The 13,222-nt window shown below is 40.7% G+C and overlaps 1 protein-coding gene across 1 annotated transcript in view; it reads right to left on the bottom strand.

The window, feature by feature from the left end:
• LOC117512091 overlaps positions 1–13,222 on the bottom strand; it is a 197,982-nt gene that overhangs the window by 162,058 nt on the left and 22,702 nt on the right. The window contains exons 7-8 of the mRNA XM_034172052.1: positions 9,045–9,137; positions 401–847 (exon numbers count right to left, since the gene is read on the bottom strand). Coding sequence (XP_034027943.1) covers positions 401–847; positions 9,045–9,137 — 540 coding nt within the window. The remainder of the gene's footprint in view (positions 1–400; positions 848–9,044; positions 9,138–13,222) is intronic.

Raw genomic sequence — 13,222 nt, 5'->3', positions numbered from 1 at the left:
TACTTTCTCAATCAAGGGACTCTAATGTGGACCAAAGAGGCAGCCGATACTAAAAATAAATAAATAAAATGAACAGCATATACAGCTGCAGGTCGATATATTACAATGACCAATACTCTTTTAAATAAAGTGGGGGAACTTAGAGAGTCATGTTGAAACTTGATTATGTTCAAATCTGAACTCATTTGAGACAGTCTCTTAGAATATCCAGTTCAAATTTGGTCAAACTCGAGTATTGTTTGAGGTACCATCTGCACAGCTATGGTGGACATGTATAGATGAAGTGGAATTTTATATATCACTTGTGACTTTATGGCTGGCAAGGGACCGAACAAAACAGGTATAGCAAATAAGGCAACAGTGTAAATTTAGAAGCAAAGCATCTTGAAACACACTTTACCTGCACATAGCTGGACAGGCAAACTTCTGCCTTTTAGACCCTTCCAATTTTTCCGTTCATCTTTCTTCTGAGCTGTTTCATTTACTGTTCCACTGCTACTCATTCTACTGGGGCCTTTAGAACTAGAGTTTTCAGCAATCTCTGTGCTAGTGGAAGGCTTGTTACAAGGTCCAGTCTTTGTAGTATGTTGTCCTAAATGCTTTCCTCGATTTTCTCTTTGAGCTCTGAGAGCTGTTGCCAAAGCTGTCATTGCTGAGTTGTTTGAGTCACCACCTTGGTCGACCTCCATGTTGTCGTCATCATCTTCTAAAGTTTCTGGTGGGTCAGTCTTATCTTTGTTGACTTCATTCTTCTTCTCACTGTTCAGTGTAACAGTGGATTTGTAACGCTGGGGAGTGGCTCCCGTGTCACATTTTCCCAGTAATGAGGTCTTTGGAGATGAAGAACCTGATTGAGATGAATGTACAGAATCAATATGTCAGAAGGACTTCTTCACTTCCTCTTGAAAACAACTTAGCTGTGTATTTTCTATATTTACAATGCAACATCTCTCTCTGTTCTTCAGGGAAAGTAGGACTGCATTCAAATTGTTTACATTTACATTTCAGTTTGCAGATATAAAGAAAACTGGTGCAGTGCCTATAGGAAGTTTGTATTCCTAGAGAAAATTGGGAGCTTAAGTAGATTTTACATGGATGGTCATAGGAGGCTGTGTTTGAAGGTGGGATGTACAAAGAGGCGTACTTACTCATATATTTTTAACAAAGTGTACATTAGTTAAGACATGGTTGACATTGCGATACAGAAGAGACATGAAAATACAGTTAATTTAAGAAAAACATTGACATTCATCCAACATGGTCAGACATATATACACACATAGAGCTATAGGAAGGAATAAACACAGTTAGTGTACATGAAGCACAAACATATAGATGTGAATACAGTAGTGATTGATCATGTGAGTCAGGGACATTTAAGTTTGTTGTGAAATGTGTGGATTGATAACTATTGTGTTTTCATATATTTTGGCTTTTAGCAAGGACACTGTAAGTAGTTGAACCCTATTCCACTAATATGAAAGTACCACTACCAGTGCCTTTTGCTTTTTTGGGCATTGGAGAAAAGCAAAAACAGTAATGCAACAGCATTGTTTAAAAGTGTTTTAAAGGCTCAATCTGGTTAGATTTCTTTTTTGAGGTGAAGTAAAAGGTATCTATGGTGGAATACTGAAGCAAGCATGAATTTGTTTAGGTGATCTGCAGACAGCCATAAGGTCAAGCGGTCAAGTTTTTTAAATACTTGAAAGACACTGCTCATCAAGAGGATTTAGTACTGCTATAACGGCCTGATGCAGAAGGTGGCAGCAATGCAACAATAAGGATGTCTGCTGCTATTATCCGCCATAGATGAACAGAGGTGCGTTTGATTTGTTCACGGAGGTACATAATTTACTCATATTTACAGTCAGTCTGTGTAAATCATGGAACTCATTGATTGTTCAGATAAGGCCAAGCTAACGTTAGCCGGTTAAACTGGTATACTAAACACCATAGGAGAGGGTGCGCTTGTTTTTCTTCACAGGCACATTTCGAGAAGCAATGCATTTCTGAGCCGGCCAACCCTGTAATGAAAATAAAGGTTTCAAAATAAAGTTTCTGAAAATTATTCCCTAAAATTTTCTTTAAAAAAAAACAATTGGAAGATAAATGTAATTTAGTCTGTTGCACAATTAGAAACATTTAGAAAACTACTCATTTGAAAATGGGACATCATTTGTGTCATTTAAGCAGCAGAGATATCCTAATGGGCAGGGGTGGGGTTTGAATTGGGAACCTTCCACACCAAAGCCTAGTACACTAACCACTTGTCCACTACCCTTTATTACTTTAGAGAAAGTGAAGAAACAGGAATATTAGGCTGTTCAGAAAATAGCAGTGTCCGCATTTTTCTTTCGGTGGCACTTATTACACCGACAGGTGGCCCTTATTTAAGGATGAAGGTAGCAAATGCTGTACATGCTGGTTGTTGTGTATTTCTCTATTAATATCTGTGTAAAAAAGGTCTTTCCAGATATTTTTCAGAAGAACAGCGTAGTTTGATTAAAAAGTTGATTGGATCGGGGGAAAGAACTGCAAAAGTGCATATAAAGAAGTGCAGAAAATGACAGACTGCTCAACTAAAATGATATCCAGTGCTTTAAAATGGCAACCAAAACCAGAAGGATAGACTTCCGGTTGTGAGGTGTAGGGAGAGGACTCACTCGAGAGGGCTCCTGGTTCACTTTTTGATACTTTCTTATCTTACCAACCCTTCTTTCAGAACCTCAACATAATACTTCTTATGATATTTGTGTATGGGTTTATCTTGCAAAAATGACTAATGCTAAGAACCTTAGCTCAACTAACATAGCGCATACCCTGCTACACGTGCAGCCACAGACGCTGCAGGGAAGCTAGCATTGTTTGCAGCTAGCAACCTACCGATGATGTGAAGAACCCGCAACTGCACCGCCCATAGCTATGGATCAACTGTCTGCAGAATTTGCAAAATAGAGGACCCCACTCCGGGATGACATTTCATTCTTGATCCAAGAAGCTATTCAACCACAACAGGCCTCACTGGATTCACTTAAAACAGTGGTGTACAAAGACATTGCAGAAAGGGCCAAGAGGGTGCAGGCTTTCTTTGAATCCACAGAGTCCAGCAGGTGATTTTACTGATTAACATCACTTTGAGCAGATGTGATGAGTTCAGCAGGAGCCACAGCGGGAATCAAATCCGTCCAAGTCTCAAGGTGCCTTTAAACTTGTTAGTCGAACCTCAGATTCAGGAGGAGCAATGTGTGTTTGGTCCTGGTTGTAGAACAGTGGACCAGCTCTTTAACCTTACAAGGATATTGGACAAATCCTGAGAGTATGACCAACCAGTCTACTTATGTTTGTGACCTTGGAAAAGGCATATGACTGGGTTCTTCGTGGTATCCTATGGGGGCATACCATTTGGTATGCTTATGTATTTTGGGTCAAGGATGAACATTGTGAAAATGTAAAGTTAATGAGACAAGTATTTTTTAAGAAATTAGCAATTTCCCCCAATAAACAATGGACACTGTGCTGCAATGCACCATGGGATTTCTGGGTTTTGACAGTGTTGTTAGGGTTATTGATCTATTGTGTTTTTGTAGTTCAATTGGTTTAGTCAGTTTAGTTAAGTAGAGAAGCTTGAATCTTCGACTGGACTGGGTTGCTTGACGTGAGGACGTTTCGCTTCAAATCACAGAAGCTTCCTCAGCTAAAATTCTTGCTCTGGTAGTCTGACTTCTGTCTTGACTCTTGTAGAGAAGAATAATGACTTTATTCCACCTGGACAACTGAGAGCCTACACAGTTTAGTTAAGTGTTAAATTGCTTTGCTATGAGTGACTTAAGTGTCACGTTCCCGGTACCATATGTGAAAAGTGTAGTCCTTTTAATGTCTTCCGCCACAGTCTGTTTGGCAAATTAAAAGCACCTGCTTACAGCAGAATGCAGTAAAGACAAAAATCTGTGTGTTTGCATACAATATTAATCATGCATAAACTGGGGAGAGCTGACATTTGTCGTTTGGTGTGCTCATGCATTTTGGGTCAAAGATGAATGCCACCAAAACCAAACATTGACAGGACTAATATTTTTAGAAAAGCTACATATATTAACTAACAACAGTGAACAATGAAGGTTGATATTTGCATGCTAGACTCAAACACCAATCCAGCAGGGGGCGGTAAATCATTTCTACATTAAAAGCGTGAGTGCATGATTTTATTTAGTAAGTTCAATGTGTGTATATAATATAATTGTAAATACGTTAAAAATACATGGATGACACAATAAAGTGAAACATTTATTTCTATTGTGGTCGATTTAAAAATCAAATGACAATATATAAGTAAAAATAAAATAATAATACTGATGATGATAATAATAATAGTGTGCATATAATAAGAACCTAAATTTATAAATACATTAAGACAGCAAATTAACATTTAAAAATTACATAATTAACAGGAAATAAAAGGGCAGTTCTTCTAAAAACTGTTGAGGTTGAAGGTCTAAGGTTCAAAAAAACATTCTGGAATTACATGCGATTCCAATGCATTATAGAAACTTTGCACAATTTATTAACACCCTTGAAAAATGTCACCTATGTAATTTATAAACACTACCCAATCTAGAGCCCATGGGTCCCCACAGGCAACACTCTAGTTTTATTATAAATATGATAGATAGATCAGCTGCTACAAGAATGCCTCAGACAGCTACCTCCATGGGATATACCAGAAAGACAGAGGGAGTAGCTGGCATCAAGAAGACCAACCAGGGGCTAGAAAAGGCCAGCCTAAAGGACAGCTCAGAGGCTCTGATCATGGCAGCACAAGAACAAGCTCTAAGAACCAGATCCATAGAGACAGGAGTCTACCACGGCCGACAGGACACAAATTGCAAGCTGTGCAAATGTGCCCCAGAGACAGTCCAGAATATATCAGCAGGATGCAATATGTAAGCTGGGACAACATACACTGAGAGGCACAAGCAAGTGTTGTGAATTGTGTACAGCAGGGGTTTTCAAAGTTTGGGAGAGTGAGCCCCCAATTTCAATTTATTTTCATTTATATAACACCAAATCACAACAGAGTTGCCTCAAGGCACTTCACACAAGTAAGGTCTAACCTTACTAACCCCCAGAGCAGCAGTGGTAAGGAAAAACTCCCTCTGAGGAATTTGTCCTTTGAGCCCCCCTCAAAGAACAAATGAATAGCTGCCCCCCGCCCACATAAACACAATTTCAACATCGTGTGTTTCTTTTGATTCTTTTACACATCTTAAACACATTTTAAGAGTATTTATGTGTTTTAAGGAACTGTTCATGCATTTACACATTTTACAGCCTTTGTAAACATTTTAAACATGTTTTTAAAGAATTTTCTATTCTTTCACCCAGTTTACACCCTTTTCAAACATTTTCAATGTGTTTTTAAAGAACTTTCTATTCTTCTATTTTTATCTTTAGTCATATTTTAAACATTGTTTTTTTTACATGTAAGCATCTGTGTATTTTAAACTACCACATTTTAATGTAAATAATAAGGGATGGTATTGATAAGATTTTATCAATATCAATGCCATTATCGATTCCGCTTATCAATCACATTCCTTAGATTCCGTTTTCAATGCCTCCTGTGAATTTTCTGTGTACTAAAAGTAGGCTTTATAGGTTTTCTATGTCAACAACATAGTCTTAAAGTAAATAAATATGAAATTGGTCACTGGATCCTTGCTCTCTGGACATAAATAAAAATAAAAATCTGTAGTTTTTCTCAAAACCATTTCCTTTCAGACATTAATGGCATGAATGTCACTCTGAGCTTTATATTGTCAGTATGGGGTGTTGTGAGTAGAATTTTTTGGGGGGGGATAAATTTACTTCATTTTGGAATAAGGCTGTAACATAAAATGTTGGAAAAATTAAGCGCTGTGAATACTTTCCAGATTTCCTGTAGGCGTCAGGCAACATGCACAGCCAACCCAATCAAGCTTCAAACACTCTTCTGAGAACCTAGAGGTTAAGTAACAGAGGGTTTTTCCTTTATATTTACAATATAGGATCAAAGCTGAACCCATTTCACATGAAGGTTTTACTGGATATCTGCTAGACAGGTAAGACAACACTCATACAGGTCTGCTGTGTCAGTTGTCAACACTAACTTTAGTTAATTTTACAATGATTTTACAGAGTCTGCCAAAATGAGGCAGTGAGAAGACTACTGTTATTAAAAGTATTTGTACTTGTTGTAAAGCAGAACTTCCCAGCAAATGCAGCACAAACTCTGAACCTTGGGCATGCACTTCTTTCTTCCTATGGAAAACCTCATGGGATAAACTCGGAATTCTCAGAATTCCGAGTTTATCCCAGTTTCTGAGTTTACAGAATAAAATTATCTATAATTTTGTAATATTCCACAAAAGGAACCTTCATTAAAGAGAGAAAACGAGACTTTTTCCCAAATTTTTCAAGTAAATTCAACAAGTGAAATTACAGTGGAACAAAAAGATCTGCCCCAAACATTTTGTGATCTTAAGCTTTGACAAGCTGTTGACAACACTGACATTCTGGTTTATTCAATACTACAAAAATAAATTAAATTACAAATAATAAATGTTTATGAGTTCAATGGTCCGAATATTTCATGAGGTGAAAGATGGAATGTACAACCCCAATTCCAATGAAGGTGGGACGTTGTGTGAAATGGAAAAACAGAATACACTAACTTGCAAATCCTCTTCAAGCTATATTCAATTGAATACACCACAAAGACAAGCTATGTAATGTTCAAACTGAAACACTTTTTGTTTTTGTGCAAATATTTGCTCATTTTGAAATGGATGCCTGCAACACATTTCAAAAAAGTAGGGACAGGGGCAACAAAAGACTGGGAAAGTTGATGAATGCTTAAAGGACACCTGTTTGGAACATTCCATAGGTGAACAGGTTAATTGGAAACAGGTGAGTCTCATGATGGGGTATAAAAGGAGCATCCCGAAAAGGCTCAGCCGTTCACAAGCAAAGATGGGGCGAGGATCACCTCTTTGTGAACAACTGCATGAAAAAAATAGCCCAACAGTTTAAGAATAATGTTTCTCAACGTTCAACTGCAAGGAATGTAGCAGGGCTGTGAAATGAAAATTGTGAAAACCGAGGAAAATTTGCCGGGGGTTTGGGGAGCATAGGCCTGCAGGAGCTGGGGTTTGGGCCCCATGTGATCCCAGAAACCAAATTAATTTTTTAATTTAATGATATTTTCAGCATCTCCTGGAACAAAAAAAATCTCAAAATTAGTGCATATTTAAATTACCTTGAATTCAACCTTTCATTTGAACCGTCAATGATCATCGTGAAATAACGGAATATGACGTGGGAGTAGGACCTGGAAAGATTTTCCTTTTAATTGTAAACCAAATTATGCATTAACTCAGAACAATTAAACTACATGAAATTCATGAAGACTGAAAAGACTGTTACAGCATTTCAACAACCACAACTAAAGCTTGTAGAATATTTTGAAAATCATGGTAAAATATCAGTAACATACCTTATAGTAAAAAAGCCACATATTCTTGTGTAAATTCCTGTAAATCCACTCAAAGCCACAGCATCGTTTTCCCAAGAAAAAAAGTCTACATTAATAAAAACTAATTTATATTCTTGTGTAAATTCATGTAAATCCATTCAAAGTTCTACTTGATGTTGACATGTCCTGTCTCAGGACTTATGTCCTTTTTTTAACTGTGATGTGAGAGTTTGAGCAGAGAACAAGGAACTAATGCCTGCAGCCAGACTTTTTTTTTCTTTTAATTGTTCACATGTGTGCACGTGAACGAACGTCCATGAGTGGACTAGAGATGTCCGAACTTTTTACTGGATATTTCTGGCAATCAGTCTGCATTTTTTTTTCTTCAGCGTGTAGTTTTTACTGCATTAAGTACACGGTATAAAAACAATCCTGCGTGATTTATACTGCGGGAACAATGGAACAGCAGGAATCATAAATTGGCTTTGAGTTACGCCGCCTCTTTGCCCCGAGTTACGCCTCTTTGCCCCGACTTGCGCTGGAACCACTTCCTTTCTGCGTCGAGCACAGGACGCCAAAAAAATGAAACAGGTTTAATTTTTCGGCGCCCGACTTGCTTCCTCCTTTGGCCCTCGCGCTGTTGTGGTGCCGAGCTGCATCGTCTCGGCACTGAGTTGATCCACGCGGCGTTGTCATAATGATGCACAGCGCAACTGGGAGCAACCAGGAGCACCCCCTGTGTGAAAGCGGCTTTAGCTTAAGTAGCGCTGCAGCAACCAACCAGTCCCGCTTTATGACAACTGTCGCAACAGCCAGGCTTTTCCCCCCCACTCGAAACGCCGTGGATCCGAGGACACTAATTTGTATCTGTAACACACAGATCAGTGTCTGCGGACCGCAGCACTTATAAAACTTGCACAATCACGTAAAAAAAGAACACTTTGTGATAGACATTTTAAAAACTCAGTGACTACACAATTACAGAGTTACACATTAACACCCCCCTCCCCCCATGATAAAATCCACGACATTTTGCAGATTTGCGGAGTTTTCACAGACCTGATGTAGGGATTCCATGCACTGACTTCGTGTACAGACTGCTGTCTGCTTTCCTCGGCCCAGCAAAAGAAACAACAAAAAAAAAAAACAAGTGTGTGCACGGGTGTGGACTCAGCATGCAATAGTACAAAACGTATGGAACCAAATTTGCACGCTAAATGCAACGCAGCACAAATGGGACAAATAATCCATGTCACGACATACAAAGCAACAATCATACGACAAGGATCCACTCAATCATTCTAAAATAAAGCATCAAAACCACAGGTCAGAGTAATTATGTCACATTCAAATTTTCAAGAATGCCAGCCAGTTCGCTAAAGTAAGAATAAATAGAAACTGAAAGAAGTGTGGGGGGGAGGGGGAGCAATCTGATGGAATGTTGATCTGTGAATAAAAATAAGTAACTAAACTTTGACGTGTATTATATATGATACAGAACACTATGTGCTGTGTGTGTGCGCTCACTGCATACCAGATTGAAAAGGAGTTGAAACTGATTCTTTTTCTTGTATCTTGGCAGTACTCTCTTCAGGGATGTCGTGGTCTACATCTGGCTGCAATTTATCTTAAAAGACAGAAAAAATACTTAATACTGGCTTTATGTTAGATCCTCCACCACAAGAATACAGGATGACTGTAACCCTGCTGCAAAGCACAACTGTGATAATCACAGCTAAAATGCCTCAGACATCTGTCAATGACTTTCTGTTATGAGAATTTTGAATATGAGATTTTTATTTTTATTTTTTTTTAAATAAAAGCATTTTTTAAATAACTGATGAATTTGGAAATGCTATATTGGCCCAAAAAAACAGAATGCCCGATGACGTAAGACACCTCCTTTTTCAAGTTTTGAAAGATCTTTCTAAAGACCAAATCTTTTTTATGAAAATATTTTATCTGAAAATAATGCAAATAAAGAAATAAATAATACAATAAAGTCATCGTAACCCAGATATTGCTGGGTGTCTGGACGCTTGAGATGTGACGTGATGTACACGAAGTCTACTGCCACTGCGCACTTTTCTGAGGACGATGCAGTTGTATGTCACTCCTTCTGACCACCAGAGGGCGGTGCTTTAGCACCTGGATAACTACATGTGCGCAGCACAGAGGTCAAGAACATATACCAACAAAGTCACACCACTGGATGTGACCTGGGAGACGTCACTGGTTGTCTTTATATACCAGACGAACCCAGCGATAGTTTCTTTTCTACATTCTCACATTCTGAAGAGGTTGAGAACGCATTTAGCTGCGATTGCCACTCTTGCTTGTAGCCTCGCAACCCACTTTCGGTTGGAGCTACATGCACTGCACACGTCCTCCAGAGGCTGCGAGACACGGCTTCACCATTTTGTCGTGAGTACACCTTCCTTGCCAGGTGCGCGCCTTCGCCGCTGCCCTGCTAGGTATTTTCCTCTGTGCACAGTTGAAGTCATTAGCTGCTAGCCGCTAACCCTTTAGCTGTGTTGTTTCGATGAAAGCTGGCTACTTGTTTAGTTGTGTCGCTAACCCCGTAAACTACAGTGGTAGTGTACTGTGTTGGGCTTGCCGTGAATGTTTTGCACTCCTTGAAGTACTTTGTCTGCGCTGCCACCATTTTACTAAGTTCCAACAGCTCCATTGGCAGCTACTGTTGTCGTCGGTGTAAGTGACTTACCACGTGGGCTGTGAGTGATTCACGCGCCGTGCCTTGTATTAGCTTTTACGCTGTGAGTGCTTCAAGCTCCGTGCCTCGTGTTAAGACTGTGGATGTGAGTGCTTCACACTCCGTGCCTTATATTAGCTTTTACGCTGTGAGTGCTTCACGCTCCGTGCCTCGTGTTAAGACTGTGGATGTGAGTGCTTCACACTCCGTACCAAGAGTTATGGCTGTGACTGTGAGCGATTCATGCTCCGTGCCTCATGTTACGGCTGTGACTGTGAGCGATTCATCGTACCTCATGTTACGGCTGTGACTGTGAGCGATTCACACTCCATGCCTCGCGTTACAGCTGTGACTGTGAGCGATTCATACACTGCGAGTGATTCACTATCCGTGCCTTGTGTTAGCATTACGCTGTGAGTGATTTACGCTCCGTGTCTTGTGTTACGACTGTGGTTGTGAGCGATTCACACCCCGTGCCTTATGTTACTATTTACACTGCGTGTGATTTCCGCTTTGTCTTTCTATCTGTAACAGTCAGGGCTTGTGTTAGCCATCTGCACGCAGTTCACACTGTTGTCAAGGCCTTTGTTGCATGGCTGTAGTACCTGTTTGGCTCCCTTGAGCCCAGATGATGGACATATGCTTTGCCCCTCGTGTCTTGGGATTGGACACCTGAGGGAAGCCCTGACTGGCGATGCCTGCCTTAATTGTGCCAGTATGCCACTGGCAGAGAGGCCTGCTAGACTCGCAGCATTGGAAAGTGGGATGCCTAGTGGGACTTTGGCCTCCAATCCCTGAAAGGCACCAAAGCGCCATAAACGCCCACATGCAGGGACCCTTTCTGGTAAGAAGGTTACTCATGACCATGATTTGGCTGAAAAGGTTGAAACGTTGACTTCTGAGTTTGCTCAGATTAAGTCCTTGCTTCTGAATCTACAGCCTAGGGATGCCATAACAGTTCCTGTTGTCCCTAATGAGGCTGATCAGACCGATGTAGTTACTCAGCAGGAAGAAGATGCCATGTCTATTGCTGCAACTGATTCCTTGTACATAACACCTGATACAAACTGTGTGGAGGATCAGGATGAGAGGGGTCTCTCTCCAAGCCACTCATTAGTGGGCCCTAACACCTCTGAGGCTGAGTCCCTGCCACAAACCGGACCTGGACTATCCTTCGTCAAGCAAGCTGTTCAGTTGGCTTTATCCAGGCTTGGGGTCGACAATCCCCCTGCGGAAACCACCGCTTCAAGTGCCTTTTTCAAAGTCACTCAGAAGCCTGAGTTCAACGTTCCAGTTTCACAACCATATATCGAGGAGCTCCACCGATGTTGGGAGGACCCCAAATCATTGACCCATCTATCACAGGACTGCAGAGCCCTTAGCTCTATGTGTGATTCGGCGCAGTATGGTCTGAACCGTATGCCCGCCGTTGACAGCATTATTGCAAACCTGGTTGTGGCTCCAGCTGATGCTGCTCGGCCGGATGCCCGCTGCCCACATCCTCAGTGTAGGGTCACTGATGACCTCCTCACCAAAAGCTATGACATAGCTGCTCGCATCGGTTGCCTAGGCAACTCACTGTCCCATTTAGCCCTTGCCCTCTCAAAGTCTTTGAGGGAGGCAGAGGTTGATGATACTACGCAAAGTCTTAGTGATGCCTCACTCCAAACCTTTGCTTATATGTCCAGAGAGCTTGGCAGACTGATGTCAACCCTTACCATCACCAGACGTCAGGTGTGGCTTGCGCAGTCCCCTATGTCCGAATCCTGCAAAGGTACACTCGTTCACTGCCGGTTCTTCCAGGCCAAGTATTTGGACCTGCGGCCCAACAAACTTTGGAGCGTGCTGTTTAGGCTAGTAAATCTCGGCAACAGTTTGATGACCTACACTGGACTTCCAGGCAGGGTTTGTCTTTAGAATAAATAGTTGTGTGCCTTAAGGGCACCAAAATCTGAAAAGTTTGGTGCCCCTCAGAAAAGTTCGGTACCAAACCTACTGCTACGCAGCATAGCGGCAAGGCAACTAGGGGGGTCTGGGGGCATATCCCTCACAACATTTTGATATAAAAGGATGCAAATTGTGCATTCTGGTGATATCTGGGGCAGATTTGGGGTGAAATTATGGAAGAACAAAAAACGAAAGATCCACACAGCCAGTTAGCTCCCAAACAAGTCTTTAATAACACACCAAAGGTGACGTTTCGGGCCTCGCCCTCCATCAGACAGGATGAAATTATGGAAGGAAATTTTTGTGTTTTTGAAGTAATATTTTCTGAAATTTCGAAATTTTCTAACCTTGTCAGAAGCTGAGATGACCCCATGCCAATATGCACAGGCAGATTAGCATGCCGATGTTTTATTAAACATCCAGCCCATTAACAATCATGGCTGCCATGAGTGTTGATTACACTTGTGATTACAGAAAATCTATTAGCAGTCATCATGGTCATCTGCCGTTCTCTGCAGCACTTCAAGGTGTTCTTCCTCAGAATCAGAATTAAGCTCAGAATCTAAGGCAGCTCTTCCCTCAAAAACTCTGTCATAATTGTGTTTATAAACCAGTCACCATTTTCTTTTATTATACATCTGTGTAGTTAATAAATAAAATAATCTTCAGGGATGATTTGCTCGCTCGCGCGCACACATAGAGAGAAAGAAAAAAAACTCTCCGGTGGCTGCTGTTCGCTCTTCCCTCAAAAACTCTGTCATAATTGTGTTTATAAACCAGTCACCATTTGCTTTTATTATACATCTGTGTAGTTAATAAATCAAATAATCTTCAGGGATGATTTGCTCGCTCGCGCGCACACATAGAGAGAAAGAAAAAAAAACTCTCCGGTGGCTGCTGTTCGCTCTTCCCTCAAAAACTCTGTCATAATTGTGTTTATAAACCAGTCACCATTTGCTTTTATTATACATCTGTGTAGTTAATAAATCAAATAATCTTCAGGGATGATTTGCTTGCGCGCGCACGTAGAGAAATAAAAAAAAAACTCTCCG

Source organism: Thalassophryne amazonica, chromosome 6, assembly GCF_902500255.1.
Source record: "Thalassophryne amazonica chromosome 6, fThaAma1.1, whole genome shotgun sequence".
In the NCBI taxonomy this organism is placed as follows: Eukaryota; Metazoa; Chordata; class Actinopteri; order Batrachoidiformes; family Batrachoididae; genus Thalassophryne; species Thalassophryne amazonica.
This window is presented reverse-complemented; position numbering and strand designations above follow the sequence as displayed.